General features: G+C 41.3%; 1 protein-coding gene across 35 annotated transcripts in view; it reads left to right on the forward strand.

The window, feature by feature from the left end:
- ANK2 (ankyrin 2) overlaps window positions 1-22,805 on the forward strand; it is a 277,320-nt gene that overhangs the window by 240,982 nt on the left and 13,533 nt on the right. For 8 of the 35 annotated variants that reach the window (XM_054514480.1, XM_054514483.1, XM_054514482.1 and 5 more), the window contains 11 exons: window positions 1,370-1,468; window positions 2,688-2,842; window positions 3,589-3,800; window positions 4,609-4,813; window positions 5,479-5,575; window positions 7,788-8,016; window positions 9,330-9,455; window positions 10,258-10,380; window positions 11,173-11,202; window positions 13,184-13,205; window positions 15,709-21,447. In XM_054514480.1, the coding sequence (XP_054370455.1) occupies window positions 1,370-1,468; window positions 2,688-2,842; window positions 3,589-3,800; window positions 4,609-4,813; window positions 5,479-5,575; window positions 7,788-8,016; window positions 9,330-9,455; window positions 10,258-10,380; window positions 11,173-11,202; window positions 13,184-13,205; window positions 15,709-21,447 (7,037 nt within the window). The remainder of the gene's footprint in view (window positions 1-1,369; window positions 1,469-2,687; window positions 2,843-3,588; window positions 3,801-4,608; window positions 4,814-5,478; window positions 5,576-7,787; window positions 8,017-9,329; window positions 9,456-10,257; window positions 10,381-11,172; window positions 11,203-13,183; window positions 13,206-15,708; window positions 21,448-22,805) is intronic. The other 27 variants (XM_036381899.2, XM_054514499.1, XM_054514500.1 and 24 more) reach the window with 4 other exon arrangements.

Consider the following 22,805-nt stretch of genomic DNA (forward strand, 5'->3'; position numbering starts at 1 on the left):
GCCCGAAGGGAAACCTTCAACCTCTTTGTGTGTTTGCCTTGCACTGAAATGGTTCCTTTGGCAAAGCTGAGCTGGACAGGGTCCCTGTAGCACATGGTAACAAACAGAGCAGTTGTGTGAAATGCAGAGCAGCTGGCAGGGAATGAGTCTTAAAGCTTTTACACCTTTTTGTTCAACACAGGTATTTCAAACATGGTTAATGTACTTCCTTGGATATAATTGTTGCTTAGTGTTGTGATATTAGAGTTGGAAAAGACTTCTGCAGCCAGAAAAGGCAGCTCATGCTATACTTAAAAAATTAATAGCACTGCGCTGATTTAACACCCAAATGTGAGGCCTGCTACCTACACAACACAAGGTCCAGGAGTTTATTTTAGAGTCTTGTGTTGTGGTATCAAAAATTTGGACTACAACGGAAGCACAGTGCTGTTGATTTTCCTGGGGTTGAAGTTGCTAGATTAAACAGTAGGACAGCTCTGGATTTTCTTGGCCATTTCTTCCTTCCCACCCTGCAAAGCCCATAGAAAGATCAAATTTGTGTCTGCTGCTGAGCTCACTTTAGCAATATTCAGCTGAAAGCGGCAGTTATCTGCACTTTTGAAAATTTGTTTCACCAGCTATTCTGCCCTATCAACTGTGACATCCAAAAGTGGATGACTGAAGGAACCCCTTCTAATGCAGTAGAAAACTTCATTCAGAACCTGTAAAAAAAGTGGCTAGGCACACCAATAGTTTAAATCCATTTGGAAACAACTCAGTTGCTTTAAAATCCATTTTAACAGGCAGTCGTCAGAATCACCATCTTTGTTAGTGCTACCACTTATTCTTTTCCCATCTTGGTCATTTCTAAAAAGAAGGAGAAAGAAATCTAAAGAGCAGAAGAAATACTGTGCTGTCACATTCAGTCTTCCCATTATCTTTGTCACACACAAATGGATTTTAAGTATGTCTCCCATTCTTTTTAATTGGTTTTCCTATCTGATGAGAGTGTCTCCCCTGCAAGACAGGCATGTAGTGTAGTTTACTCATTCTCAGATCTTTATGCCCTTCCTGGAAGCCTTTTCCAAGGTGTTGTGCTGGCAGTGAGATCAAAAAATCACTGTACTGTTTGCAGGGGTGCATTCTAAGGTCCAGATCCTGCTTCCATTGAGTACACGGCCAAAACCCCCATGAGAAAGAAAAGATCCTAAATTAACAAATCTGATTTTCTGATTTGGGTCACCAAATTGTCATGGCTAGGACGGAACCTTATTCAGTGTACAGCCTAATTCCACTCTGTGGACCAGACAGTGGCACTGGCATTCTGGCACAAAAAATACATAAAGTTTATTTATGTTCTTTCTTTCACTGCTGCTTTGGATGTACTCAGTAAACTTCATCTGCCTACGGCTCCTCCCCCACTTAATGAGGGAGAAAGCTTGGTCAGCCGAATCCTTCAGCTGGGGCCTCCTGGGACCAAATTCCTTGGGTAGGAGAGACTTGAAACAAATTGATGGATGCTGACCTCCCCATTCTTCTCCTCCTTCTGCAATATGATTTTTTTATGTCATTATGCCCATGATATTGTCCCTTTCTATCATTTGAGATTTTGTACACTTAACCCTTAGTGGACCATTTTCCAACCTTTGTGGTTTGTGGTTTTGTTTTGGTGGTATGTTTGTATCTTTTTCTTCAAGTACTGTGGCCTTCATTTTTGTTTTGGCATGAAATCTTCCTAGTTCTGTGCTTGATGTCTGTAGCAAAGCAACCTGGATTGGGACCCCCCCAAAAAAAAAGAATCTACTGTAAATTTTAAACTCTTTTTTTTTATATCAAGGACTGATCAATCAATAAATTTTATGTTGGATACCACCAGTGTGATAGAACACATGACATTTACTGCTTACCTGGTAACCTGTGTGAGTCGTTTAATGAGAGAAGTGTATCTACAAATATCTTTATATATTCTCTCTTATTTCTAAGAGTATGTATGTATATGTATATCTCAATACAGATATATTATATGTACACATATGTGTTGTATATATGTGTGTGTGTATATATATATATATATGTGAGTGCATATGCTGGTGCAGATGTTGACTTGTAAGGCAACAAGGCAAATTCTTATCTCTTATACTGCAATAGTAACCCAATCAATCTCCTCAGACTTCCTGTATCTCTCCCAGGGTGTGAATCAGGAATAAATTCATTGGAATATATAGAATTACAAAGTGAAATTGGCACAGGACACAATTATTTCTGAATTGCAATGAAATTATTCTGATTTGCACTAGTATAAGTGAGATCAGAATTTGTCCCACTATTCCTATACATTACAGTAGATTCTCTTTGAAATGAAGTTGCACAGGTTAACCCAGACAGTAGTGACAAATAAAATGAGCATGAGTTTTTGATGGATTTGCAAAAACAATCACCAAATTTCCAGATAAGCACTGTTATCTTACCAAATCTCATTCACACTGTGGAAAGAGGTGAATGCACTTTCTCATCTGTCCTTCAGCACTTATTGGGTCCCTATAACAATCTAGTCTGTGTTAGTGACCTACTAGTTTAGGATTTTGCCAAAGTATTCCAGCTAAATAGGTAGAATTCCAGGTCACTTTGTAGCAGACTGAATAGAGTTGCTGTTAATCCTGTTTTTCCTCTCTCCCGTGTGCATTTAATGCGCTGTGTTGCTGTGCCAGGCCCGTGATTGTGGAGATTCCCCATTTTGCTGCCCTGCGTGGCAAGGAGAGAGAGTTGGTGATCCTGCGCAGCGAGAACGGGGACAGCTGGAAGGAGCATTTCTGTGAATACACCGAAGATGAACTGAACGAAATCCTGAATGGGATGGATGAAGGTATCCAGTGACACTTGGTTCCTTACCCTGCTCCTGTGTTCCTTCTGTACCCTGGGTGTAGCAGCTTTTACCATGGTGCTCACTTCCCTTGTTGAAGCAGGGGGGCAGGATGTCTCCCTTCATGAAACTGACAATAGACTCCAGACTTGTGTTTTCTCCTGTTCCTTCTCATAGTGTTAAACAAAAAACTTCCACAGCAAACAACTTTCCAAAACAAGGCAATTATCATACTGATCCTTTCGGAGCAGCTCCATGTGTGGGAGGAAATGTCAGTCATGGGTACTCTTGCTTTTTTGAGAGAACAGAATGGCCTTGCACTGTCTAGGAGCTGCAAAAGTTGTTAATAATTTGTTTTGGGTTTTTTTTGCAAAAAAATTCACAAATTCCAAAGTAAACAAGACAACTCACAGCATTAAAACTGAACTCATATTTTGATAGTGTTTTGAAGTTTTGTTTCGTTCATGCTACTTCAGGACATAGGTGAGAGAGAAGGGGCTGGAACCAATCCCTTTGCTTGTTTGGCTGATGATTTTGGAGGTGTTGCCAGTGTCTTCTGTTTGCTGCCTTCATCTGTCTGTCTGTTCTTTCTTGATTGCTCTGGTTTAGCTGAACACAGGCGTGTGTTTCCTTTTCCCATTATTCCTAGACAAAATACTTTGCCTAAGTTGCCCAAAACCGTGAAAAGCTTGAGTGCATTTTGAAGGTGTCTGTACTGTTTTTGTGAAATTCTGCTCTTCTGCCCTCAGTGCTTGACACTCCAGAGGAGCTTGAGAAGAAGCGGATCTGTCGCATCATCACGCGGGATTTCCCCCAGTACTTTGCAGTTGTGTCCCGGATCAAGCAGGACAGCAACCTCATCGGGCCCGAGGGAGGTGTGCTCAGCAGCACCGTGGTCCCACAGGTGCAGGCTGTCTTCCCAGAAGGGGCACTCACCAAGCGAATTCGCGTTGGCCTCCAGGTACACTGAAGCATGCACAGAGTTTTGGTTTTATTTTTGGTGACAAATCACCTTTTTTGAATGGACAACCAGCATATCCACCTTGTTGTGTTGTTTGTTATCTACAACACTTACAGTAAAAGTAATAAAAGAAAAAAATCCATGCAAAATCAAAGCAAGTGGTAAAGCTTTGGGTTTTCCACTTAGTTCAGAGTCTTGTCTATTAACTGTCTATATAACTTTGGGAAGAAATTTTGGTGATTATGCTGATATTAGTGTCAGGTCATAGAATTTCCTAAGTACTTCATATGAAAGGCATCAGAGAAGTACAAAGTGCTGCAACAATTAAACATGCTAAACTATTATTAAATATACAGATTTTCAGTGTGAATGAACCAGTATAACAATTCACTTCCCACAGAGAGGGAAGTCTTTATCTCCATCCTGTCCTGCTGCTGCATGCATCCATGATTTACCTCTTCCAGGAAACTGTGGTTGTTTAAATCCTGGGACTAGCTGAATAGCACCATAAAACAGCCAGAGTAACCAGGTTATCATTTGCTAGTGGTTAAGTTAATTTAAATTAATGCTGTAAAAATCTGATAAGCAACGAGAAAGGAGATAGGAAGAAGAGGCAGGCATGGGAAAATTTAAAAAGTGAGGTCACCCCTTCTCACTGGCAGTCAGTTCTTCTGTCTGCAGATTTTTATAGGAAATTGTGCAATTTGAAAAGATAAGGGGTTTGTGGGCAATATACAGACCCAGTTCTCTACACATCATTAAACTGCTTTCAAGTAACTGCTCTGTTATTTCCTGTTGCTTTGGAAAGGCACAACCTATGCACACTGAACTTACCAAGAAGATTTTGGGCAACAAGGCTACCTTCAGTCCCATAGTCACGCTGGAGCCCAGGAGAAGGAAGTTCCACAAGCCCATCACGATGACAATTCCCGTGCCCAAGGCCTCCAGCGAGGGGCTCATGAATGGCTACGGAGGCGACACGCCCACACTGAGGTTACTGTGCAGCATAACAGGTGGGATGCCAGTCCTGGAGCTCTCCTTGATCTTCCTGAAACTGTCAGGCCCTGGGGCTGCAAAGGCTGAACTGATTACACACAGAGGAAGCTGGATGGGGCGAGAAGCTGTGAAAATATGCTACTTTCCAAACAATTCCTTTATACCAGAAATAACAGTTGTTGTTTGCACTAAAAAAACATGTGTAATATAATCACAGACTTGGGGTTTGGTGATTTTTTCGCATTTTCCTTACAGTTTGCTTCTTGAGAAACAACATACCTCTGCCTGGCAAAGTAAGAGTAGTGCAGGCTTACTGTTGCAGTTTACTTTGGAGGAAAATACTGGAGTTAAACACTTGACTTGCCATGGTTCCCAAGTGATTAGCATCTCCTTCAGTCTCCCTTAAGAGACAGAAATGGGCTGCAAGTGTTTAATTTAATTAATTAATTTAATCCTGTGCTACAGGGCTCAGCATTTAAAAATCATTTGGATACTTGGTGTTTTCAGGGTAAGCCTATCCAGTCCTACTAGCATTAGTGGAAGACTGTAGACCCAAGGAGAAAGTATATCTGGGATTATTACCTTTTTCACAGCAATTAAAAACTGTAAAGAATTTCTTAGAAGCAAAAAAGTTGCAGACTTGCTTGGTTTTGATTTTATTTTTAAACCTCTATATTTTCAGGAGGAACTACTCCTGCTCAATGGGAAGACATCACTGGGACAACACCACTGACCTTTGTTAATGAATGTGTTTCCTTCACGACAAATGTGTCTGCCAGGTACCTACACAACCAAACAGGACTTTTAGAGGAATACTCTCAAATACATGCCTTTGTTCTGCAAATATTTCTGTTAAATGATTTTAGTTTAGAGAAGAATGAACAGAGAGATTGATTATTATTCAAATTTCCATGTAAACAGAAATCCCTTATTTGGGTACCTCACACATACATCTTGTAAGAGATATTACTTCTGGAATATCCAAAACTGAGAGGTCAGGCAGAAAAGGACCCTAGGTGTACCAAACTGCGGTCTAGAAGCCTCTCTTCCATACATCTCTTCTTGTCATGAGATTTAACTGCTCTCTTACTGAAAACAGATTTTCATTTAAAAAAAAAGAGTAATATAAATGAATGTAGGTATGTATTTTAGTTTGTGTTCATGATGCATATCACAGAAATGCCCAAAAATCTCCTCCTCTGTAACAGGAGATGCAATCTGTGACCTGGAAAATATTTCATCTAGGCTGTGTACTCCACCAAACAGTTAAAAAAATCATGAATAACTTGCCCATGAAATTCAGTGCAAACATTCATTATCTGGGGCAGTTATGCTGTTAATTAGGTTTGTTATTTATCGAAATAGTGTATTCAGTGTTAAAATGCAGTCCAACCTCCAGATTAACATTAGGTGAAATACGGTATTAGTTTTTTTATCCTTTCTCAGTTCAGAACAGGCTGTTTTCCCCCTGCTGTTTGCTGATGCATGTTTCTGTTGGGTGTAACTGAGGCTTTTCACTGTAGCAGCAGTGGCCACAAGAGGGGGATCTTACAGTGTATTCTGCTCAGTGCTGCTGCTGCAGAGGTCTGTGCAAAGGCAGGAATCAAAGGCTGATTTAAAAACCAACTGTGGAAACAAGACACAGAGTTTGAGAGGTCCAAATCCCTAAAACTGTCAAGTCCCCAACATCAGGGGACTACATGTGATAGCCAGAATGAGGGTGACACTTTATAGTCTTACAATTCATATTTCTAGTAGATCTTTCTTAATCCTGATGATGACAGGAAAATTGATCACTATTGTTCATGTTCTGTGATACAGGCAGGGTTCCATGTAGAGATTTTAATGGGTTCTGCCTCTTCTTTTTAATCCAAATGAATGTTCAAGTATCTACTTTGCCCCAAACATGATTTAAAATGCTGGTACAGTTTAAAAAGGGGTTTTTCATCTAATGTCTGATTATTTGCTATTCACAGTAATTTTTTTATGTCTAGTTAAGCATTAATGATGGACAACAATTTTACCGTTCATAAAACTAATTCTGTCCAAGATGAGCTTGGGAAAGAGATATACTTGCCGTGTGAATTACACTGAAGACTTGGAGGCACAGTGTTTGTTTTCCATTTCCTGAGCTGCAGCTTTTAAAAGACTTAATATCTGTTGGGGCTTTTTAGCCCCTGGTGTTTGACAGCAAATCACTGAGGCATCTGGTGGTTTCTCAGAGGATGTGGCCTCTCCACTTGTAGCCCAGCACAGCATAATTCTCCCACGCAGGAAAAGGAAAGGATCAGTATGCAGAGCCTTTCTGTAGCACACATGCTTTCCCTCTTGCAAATGTCAGCAGCCTGGGGTTTTGGGCAGTGTGTTTGTTAAGCATTCTTAAGGTGAGCACAGCATGGAATTTGCTGCTATTCAGCTGCAGATAAGTAAGTGCAGAGCAGCCACACTCCAAAGGTGTGCTTTGGACTTCTAATGCCACGTAATCCACCATGAGGAATAACATCCCTACAGATCAGAGCAGCTTTTGAGCTGTCTCTGACCCCTCCTGACTTCCGCCTTCATCCACCAGCTGGGAAACTTGAGCTTTCCACCCACACAGTGGATTTTATTGAATAGAAATGGCATCAGCTCCAGAGAAACTCAAGTGGTAGCTGGGAAAGAAGGGAGGACGTGTTACTCCTTGGAAAATGCTTGGTGACTAAATTCACATAGAAATAGTTTCTGATTCTGCATGCAGCTTTGCACAGTGGACAAAGTCATTTATGTTCACCTAAAGACCTCAGGTTTTGCTGTTGTATGTAAGGAATTGACTGCCATTTCCTTTAAGTTGGGTGGGAGACAAAAACCAAAAGTGACAATTCTTTTTTTACTCCTCTGACTTATCTCCCATTGCTCTGGTTACCAGCTAGTGCTGCCAGGATGGGAAAACACAGAATTTCCTTTCTTAAAACCTTCTCTGCTGATGGCGCAACTTTTCATTTTCTTTTACAGATTTTGGTTGATAGACTGTCGTCAGACACAAGAATCTGTTACTTTTGCTTCCCAAGTATACAGAGAAATTATCTGTGTCCCCTACATGGCCAAATTTGTGGTGTTTGCCAAATCTCATGATCCCATTGAAGCACGGTTAAGATGTTTCTGCATGACAGATGACAAGGTGGATAAAACTCTAGAACAACAAGAAAACTTTGCTGAAGTTGCCAGAAGCAGGGATGTAGAGGTACTGTGCAAGACTTTAAGTTTTCTCCATTTTCTACTGTCTGCTTTTAAGCTAGTATTTTCCACCTTCTATCTGCCACAAGGACTGAAAAATAATCTGTCAACAAGTACTGTCACAATGCAGTATCAACAGCCATGATAAAATGGAAACTTGGACTTTTGTCAGGTGTAAGGAAAAAGTAGTGAGGAAACCCTATTCCCAGAGGGCAACAGACAAACTCAGCCCACAGGGCTAAAGGGAGAGGGTTGGAGCCAAAAATGATGGCTAAATCCTGACTTCCAGCAAACCCATCAATGCACATCACTAACCTGAAAGGCAGCTGACAGGGGTCGCTGTTTGTCAGCACATTCACATACCAAGAAGTTCAAGTAGCAGGTTTGATTAATATTCTGCTTTATGAAAATAAAATTACATTAAATCTGTTGCTGAGCAGGCAAAACCTTTCCTTTGTGGAATTCAGCAAACTGCCTGCTAAATGCAGTTTTTCTGACTCTGTCAGCTTCCTTAGAAGGGATGACAAATTGAAGGTGCTTTAACTTACGTGGCACATTCTGCTTAGTTCTGTCTCTTTTCCATGAGAATCCCACCTTTAAAAGAATTGTCCTTGCTGATCCTGAAGCTCTGACAGGTATCTCTTGTGCAGATCAGCAAGATAAAATATGAGCTTATCAAACTGAATGACAAGGCTGAATTTCTGGGAAGTAAGGATGAGCCACAAATGTATTTGCAGTTTGAATGGAATATTTCCCAAACTGCTGATCTGATATTCAACCATGTGGAGGGGCCATAACAACAGCAATCTGAAGATACAAGCAGTGCCATTATAGAGAGATTTCAGAGAGATATTTACCTGAGGCCTGCCTTTCAAAAGCTCTTAGGCCTCTACAGATCCAGCTGAAATAAATGGACTCACTAGGCACACACTCTGTGTTCTGACAGCTGAAGAGAATATTTATTTGACTGTGGTGATGAGGCCAGGTTAGCAAAGTATGCTAAAATTGGAGTCAATCAAAAATCAAAATTAAAATCTATATTTCAAAGTTTCCCTGGATTTATGACACTGAGTAATATACTGTTGTCATTTAAAGTACTGCACTATTGTTACTAAATTAGCAATCTGGTCTCTTTGGAATTTAATAATCTGATATGTTTCCACACATTTTAGGTCACTGTACATAACAAATCTTGTAAACGCTGACAAGTCCTAATAATTCCACAAACTGATTTGTACTGTTGTAGAGCTATCCTTAAGAAGCAATCCCAATCACCTCCCAAGGATTAGTTAACTGTTTGCTTTTTTTCCTTTCCAACAGGTGTTAGAAGGAAAACCCATCTATGTTGACTGCTTTGGCAATCTAGTGCCACTCACAAAGAGTGGGCAGCACCATATATTCAGTTTCTTTGCCTTCAAAGAAAATAGACTTCCTCTGTTTGTTAAGGTAATGTTGCTGGCTCCTTTTTGGATATTTCAAGTTATCACTTCACCATATTTTTTGTGAACAAAGGAAAGCCAAACTATTAATTTATATAAATTCCCAACTGGAACCTAATTTTATCCCAGCACTATTCCACTTAAAAAAACTTTTTTTATGAGTAGGAAAATTTGTAAAATAAAAGCCAAAGTAAAAACCCTTCATTCCTCTCAAATTAAGTAATGTATTAACCCACTGTGGTCAGAAGGGCTGCTGTCACTGAGCCACCATCACCACCTCTTCTGAGACGGAGATTAGAAAGCACTGGAAACCTCTTCCACAGACTTTTCCTTCTACCCAGGAATTCCCACTACAAAGAAGGAAACTATTGCTGTTATATAAATAACACTCTTAGAGAAATTATTTTTGAATGGAAACTTCCAGTAAGTGGAGAAAATCAACCCACTCTGTCACTGTGTTGTATTTGCTGTGTGCTGCTAGACAAATGTTAAACTTTCTCCCTCCTTACCAGCAATATTTTGTAAGCTTATTTTAATTTACACCTTTATCTGTGCCACTGCCTTCCTTTGGCTTTGCAGATTCCCCCCCTGTTGAATTTTCCACCAACAACATTCAATATATATTGAATACACAAACACATCCATATGTACATTTACAAACAACGGGGGGAAAAAGTGAAAACACATTATTTTTGCCTAAGTGAACTTTTTCTCCCCATCTGGTCCCTCCTGATGAACAGTTTTTGAGAGACACAAGCAGGTCACACAGCAGAGCAGCAGGTTAAATGTGTTTATTTTTCCTGTGCCAGGTCCGAGATAGCACTCAAGAGCCCTGCGGACGATTATCATTCATGAAGGAGCCAAAATCTACCAGAGGCCTCGTTCATCAAGCCATATGTAATTTAAACATCACTTTACCCATTTACACAAAGGTACTGTGAAATTATACCCAGCTGCAGGCATCAGCATTATCATGCAAACAAGAAATGAGGAGGAGGGCAAAACAGGGTTAAAGCTTTGTGGGCAGGGGCTTGAAAAAGGAAAAAATTCCATGCAAGGGCTTTTGGTGTCTTGAGTTTGGTACTCCTAATGCCAGTGTTGGGAGACATAGTCAAGTATTTCCTGAGGTCTCAGAAGAGATGAGTGGGAGTGCCCTCAGTGAGTAAACACTTGTTTCCTTAGAAAGTGTCAGTTTATGTTTATTCTCTGAAAACACAAGGGGTTTTTTCCTTTCCTGGTTGGATTAGAAGCTGCATGCCTTTTAGAGATGTATTTGCCCAAAATGATGATAATTTTCTTCTCAGCATTTTTAGAATATAGTAGATCTTTATTATAGCATTTTAGTATAATTTTTAAGCAAAGCATCTCAACATTTTTGTGACTTGAAATGGTAATAGTTGTTGAATATTTTAAGTGTTTATATATGCCAATTTATGGGTAAAAAAGCATGTATACATTTAAAGTTTTGGTACAAAGAAGGATCACTAGACATCTAACTTTTCAGTTTGTATTTTGCTCGGTTCTGTAGCCTTTTGTGTTTAAATTGACAGTTCAGTTTTGCTGCATTTGTCATAAGAAATCAACTGCAGAAATGTGCTGCATTTTCCTCTTTTCTGTTAAATGTTGTGGGAAGTTACTTTTTCCTATTCTCTTCTAAAAAAAATTTGCCTTTTGCCTGCTCTATTTCCCCCTTCTCTTTTTGCATGGCGCTTTGGGACCAAAAGGAATCAGATTCAGATCCAGAACCAGAAGAGGTAATGTTGCTAAATCAGCATGTTGTTGCCCACACACATTGCTCAAACACAACTAACAGGCACAACTCAGAACTGATCCTTAGCTCAGTGCTACAGACACAGCAGAGGGCCTTGCACAGACTCACTTTGGGAATGGGCAGAGTTGAATTTTGCCTATGTTAAAATGGCCAGTCTTCTCCATTTATAACATCCAGTAGATGGATATTACACTTTGCTGAGCTGGGTGATGGACATCCAGTACAGAATCAGTGTTAACCCAGAAGTAACAAGTAAAGGTTTAGAATGTTCATCTTTAGCACTAACTAAATTGTATCAGCTCCCCCCTGAGCTCCCAGCCCGGTCTGGCACTTAGAGATGTTCCTTAAGTTCTGACTCGTGCACTGATGAGGAATGTTAGAAAAGCGCCCTCATATTTTGATGGTGTTCAGCTGTTGGGCACACTGTGAGATTAGCCAGCTCCCCAAAGATGATGGACATCTTTCCCATGCACTGCACAACAGATCCAGCAGCTCTGTGGCATGGCTTGCAGTTCTCTATTATCATTATAAAAATATTTACCATTCCTATGGTAAATATGACTTCTATTTTTTATAGGAAACTAAAGCACAAAAAGACAAGCTCATTGATGGCTATAAGCTTTTTAAACTATTTTTGTTGACTTCATTAATTTATATGTTAATAATATTAATTAGTATGATGACATAAATCTGGACTGATCTGGAAGAACTGAAAGTGAGGGAAGCTAGGACATGTTAGGGATGCAAGGTAGGCAATGTAGGACAATGTGTGCATCAGAGGAATCCAGGCTATTACAGATCTGTTACACACACTGCTGGCTGTGAGATGTAATTATGTGAGCCTAAAGGATTGCCAGGCATGCATGAACATGCACGTATGGCCAGGGATTTCCTTCTGTTCAGTGTCAGCTCATGGAAAGGCAAGGGTTTCTAACATCTTGACTAAGACAGCATATTGTATTTATCTTTATAAAGAACAGTTTGAACCGTGTAAACCTTTTCAGCACTCACTAAAACCCTTGGGGGTTTTACCATGTGCCAGTATCTTGTACCAGCAGTACTGCACAGCTGATTGGCATTCTTCACAGTTGTCCTACCACAAGTTTGTATAGGAAATTAAAGCTTTAATGCTACTTCTGAGCAAATTTTTCCACAGCTAAATTTAAACAACATGTACTGGTGTGGACAAATGCTAGCAGAACTGAAATAAACTGAAATTACAAAGCTACCTCAAAAATTTGCTTTTTCAATTTTCATGGCCTGAGATTGTGTTCTGTTCAATTCTTTTTTGACAAGGACTGTGTTATCTTTTGAATAACAGTAAAATTGTATGGGTTTTTTTGATGTGTACCCAAATAACTCTGAAAAATCACAAAAGGGGCCTGTGAGGGCCATCACAGCTTCCATTTAAAGGTGTCAATAGCCATTAGTGGCATCCAGCCCCATGTCATGCCTTGGGCAGTTCTGCCATCATTGGTGCACCTGCATTTCATCATCACTGAGCACAGAGGCAAAAATGCAGTTCATGCTCTCAGAATGAATGTGTCCAAGGAAACACAATGCATGAAACTTCCTGGTTGCCTTCCAGATGGACCAAATGCCTTCACTATTTTGCTTTAGACAGGAAGAAATAAATTAAGAGCAATGTAACCACACACCTGGTAATGCAAAAGTTTAGGTCCTCTATGATTGCTAAGAGCATTTAAAGAAAATACACTGCAACATTTTGCATCTACTGTTGACCATAACTATAGTGAAGTAACCATTTTCTTGGTATTTGAGACCCTAAATAAATTAACTTTTACTGTTCTTTTTACTATTATTTTACTGCTTTTACTGTTATTTTAAATGCATTCTTGGTTCCATTTAAGTCCATGCGTCTCTATACAACTAGCATTTCACCTGTGGCTTCTGTATGGCAATTATATTTGAAGTTTTAAATCTCCTGATTTTTCCTCTTCCAGGTTGATATGACTTCAGAAAAAAGTAAGATTTTTTTTTCTTTGAGAATGTTATAATGCAATTTGTATGAGAGATGATAAGAGTAAAGATAAGCATGAAAAAGCTAAGTTTTAACTGCTATTGCTAATTACATCAATACTTTAAATACGTAATGAAAACCAATTTAATATCTCAGCAGCTATCCAATTCAGTACAATTAACACGTAAATTAATAAGTAATACAGTTAAAAACCGTTCATCTAAGCCTTTACTTTCCTTTGACATCCCTAGTGAACCTGCTACTGCTATTTTGCTTGTATGAATGCTCATCCCTCCGTTTTTTTTTTTGTTTTCTCCATTTGTTGACACACATTCTTGCCTCTTATTTGAGACAAATGACAGTATCACTTTTAATGAAAACCTAATGAGGACTCCCATCTATTTTGTTAATCTCAAGGAGTACAACCATGCCAAAAAGTGATACTGTCCAAAGGAATCAGCCTGTTTAACCCTCCCTCCCTTGCCCCACCCTTTACTGTGGTGAAATATGGCTGGAAATCTGACCTGACAGCTTGGCATAGCACAAACACCCTCTGTACACGCCCAATCAGGCTGCGACCATGAGAGACCATGGGCGAGGGGTTCACAAACATCTCCTTTATGGGAGAGGCAAATCAAATTAATCTCTGCACACACAGAAGTGTCTCTAATGAGAGCTGCTTCCAAATGCAGCCATTTATTGGATCTGTTCAGGAAAAGCATGACATCTGCCATGTTTCCAGTTTGGAATGCAACATATCACCTCCTCTGCAGTTAAAGTGCAGTGTCTTGCGTTGTCCTCCTGCAACTTCCTCACTGCCCACTCTGCCAGGGCCCCAGAGAACCCCAGGGAGTGTTCCTGCTCTAGCCACACACTGTCTGGATAGCACTTGCAATTTATTTCCCGCTGGAGTTGCATTGCTTCAGGCTGATTAACTCGATTATTGGCCAGTGAAAGAGTCATGCATTTGATATTTATGAAAGTCCATATTACAAATTTACAAAATTACTGGCTGGCATTTCAACATGCACCAGACTGTTCATTGTAAAGCAGCAGCACCAAAAGACCACATTTTCAGCACCACAATACCCTGCAGCAATCTGGCTCTAATTAATGTACAGCACAAATATTTAGCATTCGTTACACTCAGGAGAACAGCGTAGCAAAATGGATCTTTTTTACAAATAAAGACAGATAATTATGTTTTGCTTAAGGTCTCCTTATTTGCATTAGTTCTTTGACTTTCACTGGGGTGCTGAAATGTGCAGTTCCATGTGACATGCTACCTCTAAAGGGAAAATGTCCATCTGTGATTCCTAAGTATTGTGTTCTGTTTGTAACTTGCTTCAGTTCTCCAGTGTTTTGTTCTGTTCAATATCCATTTTCTGCTAGTCCTTGCTGAAATGAAATATTACCAGCAGGCAGCTATGGCATAATGGGAATTATCTGCAGCTATCTTCCTGTATATTGATTGCCAGATTAGACAAATATTTCACCACAGTATGTTTACAGTATTTTCATGTACCTTTAATTTATATGAATAATTTTTAGAGCTCTTGTTTTTAACCGAAGCTACATACCCAGCAGCATTTGCAACACCTTTGCTTTGCATGGAAATAACTTGCCTTACATGAATTGTATGTATGTGTCTAGTGTGACTGTCTGTGACTTTGGGTTGCCATACATTACATTTTTTTAAAACTCTGAAATCACTTCTAAGTTGATTCACAGTTTTTTCTCTCCTTTTCTTCTCTGTCTTCTCTTTCCTCAGTCAGTTCATTAGTTGTCAATGAGGATGTTCCAAGGAAAGGACCATGCCTCTTAAAACAAAAGCCTGTTTGTTTCATTGTGTAGGTGTGAAATCCCCTTAGATGAAATGCCGGTTTGCAGCTGATTCAGATCTCCACATATTTGATCCTATTTTAGATTACTGCAGAATTACTTTTTGCTTTTTATTTTGGTCATTAAGAAAAACAAAACTGTTAAACCAATGTTATTCTGACAGTTTGCTAACACTGGCTTTCTCTTAGAGGAAATCGACTTTGAATCAGTTCTAATGCTTTCCCCCTTTTTTCTTGTTTTTCTTTTTATTTGAACATTGATCTGTAACATCTGAACAATCTTGAGATGCCTCTCTTTGTGTAACTTCACTGTGTTTCTTCTGGTTTTGATTTGAAATTTTGTTGTTGTTGTTTTGGGTTTTTTTTTAGTGGTGTCCTGGTTTGGTTTGTTCCAGCTTTGATACTGTATGTGTGGTTGTGCTCTAGAGATAAAGTGAAGCAAGTTATTTCCTGCCATTTTCCTTTTCAGTTGTTTTTTTTTTCCCACCCCCTGTTAGCTTTGCTTTGCTCTTGTACCCTCAGATCTTGTGGATCCACCATTCCCAGCCCATTTTGTTGACCTTCCCACCACTACAGCCAAAGACTGTCATTTTCAGTCCTGATTACATATTCCAATCTCTATTTTTGATTTCCATTTTACTTTCAATGTTTTTCATTCGCATCAAAGATGACGAGACAGAATCTACAGAAACATCTGTCCTGAAAAGCCATCTGGTTAATGAAGTCCCTGTACTAGCCAGTCCAGACCTGTTGTCTGAAGTTTCTGAGATGAAACAAGATCTGATCAAAATGACTGCCATCCTGACAAGTGACCCTTCTGATAAATCAGGCTCCATTAAGGTGAAAGATCTCGAAAAGTCTGCTGACGAAGAGCCAGGAGAACCTTTTGAAATAGTTGAAAGAGTGAAAGAGGACTTAGAAAAAGTAAATGAAATTCTGAGAGGCGGATCCTACACCAGAGAAGAACATGTTTTGCAGAAGTCCCTTTCCAGACAAGAACCTCTAGAAGAAGAATGGATCATTGTCAGTGATGAAGAAATTGAAGAGGCCAGGAGAAATGCTCCATCAGAAGTCACAGAGCCGAGCCACGGAGAAGTCAGGGTAGACAAAGGGTCAACAGGAAAAGGGGAGCCAGACATGACAGGAGCGGTGGATTACCTTGCAGAGGATTTAAAACCAGACGTTTCTCTTCATGAGGGACAGCCACAGGCCTTACAAAAGGAGGTAGTAGAAGAGAAAATCAAAGCTGTAGCAGTAAGCAGGGATTCTGAAAAAAAAGGAAAAGAATCTCCAAAAACTGGGAAAGCAACCTCACAGGAGCAACAGAAGGCAGCCTCAGAAGTTAAAAAGCCCCTTAGGGCAAAACTACGAGAAAAGCCAAAGCCAAAGGAAGGCAAGGTACACAGCAGCGGAGAGAAACTGAGACTGCCTAAGCTCACTGCAGACGAGGCACCGGCTGGGGAGCCTGGCCTAAAGGTGACAGGCACTCCGGAGCCTAAAGCTGTGTCCCCTGTTATCGAGGAAACTCCCATTGGCTCAATAAAGGATAAAGTGAAAGCTCTTCAGAAACGAGTGGAAGATGAGCAAAAAGTACGCTCAAAACTGCCTGTCAGAGTTCAGGCAAAAGAAGGCCCTGCCGAAAAGGCACCTAAAAAATCAGTGCAAGTCAAAAAGCCAGTAGCACAAAAAGCCCAGCCGCCCGTCTCACCTTCTTCTAAGACAGAGAGACTTGAAGAGACTATGTCTGTTCGGGAACTAATGAAAGCCTTCCAGTCAGGGCAAGACCCATCCAAGAATATTTCCGGACTCTTTGAACACAAATCTGTCAAGCAGAAGCAACAGGCCCCTGAGAAGGAAACTCCCCGCAAGAAAACAATTCCTTTGCAGAGTGAAACAAAGCGAGTGTCAAATCTCAAGACAGACAAACAGAAGGACAAACCAAGCTTGGTGTCAAAAGCAGAGAAAGAGCCACAATCAAAGAAAGGAAAAACTCAAGTTTCCACCATCGAAACTGCCAAAAAAGCTAGTGGCAAAGACCAAGTAAAAGAGCAGAGCAGCAAAAAGCCAACCCAAACTCTCCCTCCGGTAATGATTGCTGACAGTGCCAAAGAAACGGCAGCTGGGAAGGGCAGGACTTCTGATGATCAGGGGGATCTTGACTTCCAGATCAGCCCTGACAGGAAAACCTCAACAGACTTTTCTGATGTCATTAAAGAAGAACTGGAGGATAATGACAAATACCAACAGTTCCGACATCTCTCAGTGACAGAGGAGGGAGAGGTTAACTTGGAGCAAGTACTGACCAGTCCTTTTGGTGCTGCTTTTCCCACAGAGTATGGGAAAGATGGATTCCTTCCTGCTCTTTCTCTGCAAAGTGCTGCTCTCGATGGGAGCTCAGAGAGCCTTAAACACGAAGGTGTGGCTGACTCTCCAGGCAGCCTACTTGATGGAACTCCTCAGATCAGCTCAGAGGAAAGTTACAAGCATGAGGGTCTGGCAGAGACTCCCGAAACGAGCCCAGAAAGCCTTTCATTCTCACCAAAGAAAACTGATGGGCAAATTGAAGACGCTAAAGGAGCAGCTCAAGTGCACACAACAGCAGAAACGAGTTCTACGAAGGAAGTCTCCTCAAAGGAAGATGAAAAAGGTACTACCAAGAGGCAGCTAGATGCTGTTACTGAGACTTGTGAGTCTCATTCTGACCATTTATCAGAAGAGCATGTACCTCCAGCCTCTGAAGAAGAGGCTGATAATCTTAAAGAAAGTAGCTCAGCTTCCATTGTGAAAGACATTAGCAGGGATAAAGAATCCAGAACCACTGCACATTTCACTAAGTCTTCTGAAACACATGACACTGCTTTAGAGAAAGAAAAAGATGTAGCCTGTGAACGCCGTCTTACAGTTAGAAGTCCCCAGAAATTGGAACTTGCACTTGCTAGCCATGATAGTGAAGGCTTTAGCCCAGTTGCAGATGACTCTTTGACTATAAGTCATAAAGACTCCCTGGAAGCAAGCCCAGTGCTAGAAGATAACTCATCACACAAAACGCCCGACTCTTTGGAGCCCAGTCCTATGAAAGAGTCCCCCTGCCGCGATTCCCTTGAAAGCAGCCCCGTAGAACCAACAGTGAAGGCTTGTATTTTGGGGCAGGGTCCTCTTCCATCTGCTCATAGCAAAGCAGAAGCCTGCCCAGAGCTGGCATCAGTGCGTTCCAGGATTCTTCGTGACCCTGAGGGAAGTGCCGATGATGACAGTCTGGAGCAAACATCCCTCATGGAGAGTTCAGGGAAAAGCCCTGTTTCCCCTGAAACTCCTAGTTCAGAAGAAATTAGCTATGAAATCACACCTAAAATGGCAGATATACCAAAGTCAGCCACCATCCCTGAAGTCAACGAAGAACCAGAGGATGATTCAGAAAACGAACCAAAGAAGAGATTCACCCCTGAAGAAGAGATGTTTAAAATGGTGACCAAAATAAAAATGTTTGATGAATTGGAACAAGAAGCAAAACAGAAGAGAGATTATAAAAGGAGTTGTAAACAAGATGAATCTTCTGTCGTTGCCAATTCAGAAGCCTCACGGGAGGCTGAAGCATCAGAGCAGACTACTGTAGTAGAAAAAGGCATACCCACGGTGGTGACACCTGCTGCTGAATCTAGAAAGAATTCTTCCTCTTCCGAAAGCGAGCCAGAATTGACTCGGCTCAAAAAAGAAGCCGACTCTGGCCTCTTAATGGAGCCTGTGATCCGAGTGCAGCCACCCTCACCATTACCACCTAGTATTGACTCCAGCTCTAGCCCTGACGAAGCAGGTTTCCAACCCATTGATTCCCAGCCATGCTCTGTTGGGATAGGTGAGGTTAAAGCACCAGGCAAAGGTGACAAAGAGGAGCTTATCCTTGGGCGCATCTGTAAGCCTTCCATGGGCACTTGTCCTTCCAATGGTTGTGTGTCAGCAGAAAGTGCAGAATCCAAATGTTGTGATGGTACAGGCGACTGTGAGATGGTCAGTCCTGACGGCCCGGTCACACGATCTGGGTGTACTCCCTGTCACTCTGTCGGTGGCAGTTGTCAAGAAGAGGTTCACTCTGAGTCTTCACTAACAATGGGGCAGTGTGATGCTACTGACAAAGGTGTCAAACCCGCAGCCCTGTTACCACGCAGTGATCTCATTTCTATGGAAGCTGTGTCAGAAGAGGCAGATGGTCTTTCTTGTGGACACAGTACCACCGAGTACTCTGTCCCATGCAATGGCAAACTGGCCGAAGGTGACACCACTGACCATTCTGCTTCGGCAAGGGATTTGGGAAAAACAGATACAGGTTGTGAGACATCTCACAGGGCTGCTCATGCTGAGGAACCCTTGCCAGAGCATTCATCCCTAACCACTGACACAGGGGAACTCAACAGCTGTGCAGCAGATGCCGCTGACAGTAGTGCTCTGTATATAGTGAGCCCTTACGAAAATGTGTCTTCTGGACATTTCTTCATTGACACTGAAAGTGAGGTAGGATCTGGTAGAAGCCTACTATCTAGGGAAACCTATTCTATTGCGGAAGAGAAAGATCAGACTGGTGAAGCTCTGCTTAGCAGAGACACGGGCAGTGAATATTGCTCTTCAGAGGAAGTGTATATGGAAATAGAGCCCAAAGCAGAGGATGGATTTCAGACAATATCACAAGGGTCTCCAACCTCAGAATCAACAAAATTATCTGAATCTGCCCTTGAGGATATAAGAGATGAAACAGAGAAATTGGTGGGTCAGGTTGTCATCACCAGAACTGATGTGGATTCTGACATGTGGAGTGAAATACGTGAAGACGATGAAGCTTTTGAAGCTCGGGTGAAAGAAGAGGAACAGAAGATATTTGGGTTGATGGTAGACAGGCGATCCCAAGGCACAACCCCTGACACGACACCGGCCAGGACACCCACCGAAGAAGGGACGCCACTCAGTGAACAAAATCCTTTTCTTTTTCAGGAAGGCAAGTTGTTTGAGATGACTAGAAGTGGAGCCATTGACATGACCAAAAGAAATTACCCAGATGAAAGCTTTCACTTCTTCCAGGTGGGGCAGGAGCCTCAGGAAGAAGTTTCTTTATGTGAAGAAGTGAAAGAAGCAGCAGAGGTGGAATCTTCAAAGCTGAAGGGGTCCGTGGACCCATTTGCACCGTCAGAGTCAGAGGAGTCAGATATACAAGAACAAGATGCATTGAGATATTCACCCCCATCGCCTGAGTCTAGTGATAGATCTGAAGAAATGATGGGTGAAGGTGCCAGCGCAGGCACTGCAAAAGCAGATCTTAAATCCAGAATTCCAATTAAAATGGGTATTTCAGCTTCTTCAAAATCACCAAAGAAAGAAATTGCTGTCTCTGAAGCTGAGCCCCTCTCCAGAATGGAGACTGATACGATTGATAGCAGTCAGGTGCCTTGCCCCATCTCTCCCGAGCAGTGTGCGGTAGAAGATGAGTTAGATTTTTCTAAAGTCACTCGATTGGTTAGTTCTGAACAGGGTGAGGAGTCCCCAGACTCTTCCCCAGAGGAACAGAGATCTGTGATTGAAATCCCCACTGCTCTAATGGAGAGTGTGCCTTCTTGTGAAAGCAAATCCAAAATCCCTGTAAGAACAGCTGCTGCCACATCGCAATCCTCGCAACAATCAGAAAATGAGAGCCTTTTCCCAGATGACTTCCTGGACAGTTCGCAGTGTGAAGGAAAAGATGACCAAGCAAAACCAAAGTCTAAAATTCCCGTGAAATCCGCTTTCCCAAAAGCCGAACCACAACACTCACATGCGGACACGTCTGTCCGCAAGCCAGAGTCACCCAAAGTGCTCGACGTGACGAGCGCAGTTCCTGCAAAGCCAGACAGCCGCAGTAAATCGGAATCTGATGCCACTAGTCCCGTGGACACAAAGACCAAACGTTCCATCAAAGCTAGGAGTTATGCTGAGGCAGAGGCAGAGGCCAGGGAGAGGGAGAGTGAGATGAAGTTTGAGCTAGACTCAGATGAGGCAACAACAGCAAGATCGAAGGTATTTTCTTCACGGTTGCCAGTTAAAAGCAGAAGTGGTACAGGCTCCCGCAGTGCTTTTAGTCCCACAAAAGAGAGTAAGGACAATTTTTTTGATCTTTACAAAAACTCCATAGAGTTTTTTGAAGAAATTAGTGATGAAGCTTCTAAATTAGTGGAAAGACTCACACAGTCAGAGAGAGAACAAGAATTAGTTTCAGATGATGAAAGCAGTAGTGCCCTAGAAGTTTCAGTTATTGAAAATGTGCCATCCAGTGAGACTCAGCAGTCAGTTCCTGAAGACATCTTTGACATCAGACCCATTTGGGATGAGTCTGTAGAGACTCAGATTGAACGTATCCCTGACGAAAATGTCCATGACCGTGCTGAAGGTATTTGCCAACGACTGGGATTCCCTGTGCGACGCATGTCATGAATTAAACTCTTTTGTTCTTTGTTTTCTTTGGATGTGTGTGTGTGTGTGTGCGTTTGTGCACTGGTGTAATGCGTGTGGCATTTTCTTTTCAGCTTTTGGTGGTTAGTTGTGCTTTTTTTTCCCTTGTGAGCTGTATTTGGTTTTCTTTGTCTTGTGTCTGTGTTCTTGTCTGTGAAACGATCTCAAGATTGCAAACCATAAATGCTTATGGGAAGTGTTATCTTAATAAGCAAAAACACTTCTAGAAATATGTATGGTTTTGTCATTAAACTGATTGCTTAGGTCATGCACGTTTTGGCTTTTGACTTTCCCTGGCCCTATTAACCCTACTAGCTATTAACTTCTACTAATAATGAAATGCTTAGGCATCAATTAAAAGCGAGACAGGCAAATTAATAGACTTTTGAGTTGGTACACAATAAGATCTGCAGGAGTTTTAAATAATGAAGGTTTTTATGTTCCTTTTTGTTGACAGTCTGTGTCTGAAGAAAACTCTGAGTCACCAGTAACTCTTTTAGTACACATTCTCTGGTGCTTGGTTTTCCTCTCGCCTACTTGTGTGCTAGTAGTGAGTAATGGAAATCAGGAGCCGGAATTACACGTGCATGTCTTGAACCCTAAGCAATTTCCTGATTCAGAGGTGTCACAGTTCACATGTGCATTCAGGGAAAATCAAAACTCAAATTCCACCATCCTAAAATTAGCTTTGGGGATGGGAGGAGCTGTCATTCTCACCATTAGTGAAGTAAATGAGGTCTGATGAATGACCATCTGATTTTTCCTTGCCTTCGTTGTTGGTATTTTGTCTCGCTCCCCGTCCAAAGGGTCAAAGACACTAAAATTAACAGTCTCTCAAATACAGACCATAATCTGACATGCTGTATGGACTGTTTGAGCAAAATTGCCTTACAACATAAAGCAGATGATCAGAAGCATTGGTCCCGATGGATTCTTCAACCCTGGCATTTACTAAGGAGGCATGGAAAACTATGGCTCTTGACTTAGTCAAAGTCTTCAGTTGAACTTTACAATGATGTTTTAGAGTAAAATGCCCGGCCAAAATAGGCATAGTAGGTGCTTCAGTCCTAGATTAGGTTTTCACATGAACATCTGATTTCCAAAGAGAAAAACTAGATAGTCCTATGCTTTTCAAAAAACCAAGCTTTTTGGCTTCATTTTTAACCTAGGGATTTACAAGCTTCACTTGAGTTACGCAGCCTGTCCACATTTAGGCACAGCAGCTAGGAAAAAGCAGTGCTTTCCCTTCTTGGGCTCTCTCTCCTATAGAAATGGTTTTTAACTTGCAAAAGGCAA

Source organism: Molothrus ater, chromosome 4 (genome assembly GCF_012460135.2).
Source record: "Molothrus ater isolate BHLD 08-10-18 breed brown headed cowbird chromosome 4, BPBGC_Mater_1.1, whole genome shotgun sequence".
NCBI classification, from domain to species: domain Eukaryota; kingdom Metazoa; phylum Chordata; class Aves; order Passeriformes; family Icteridae; genus Molothrus; species Molothrus ater.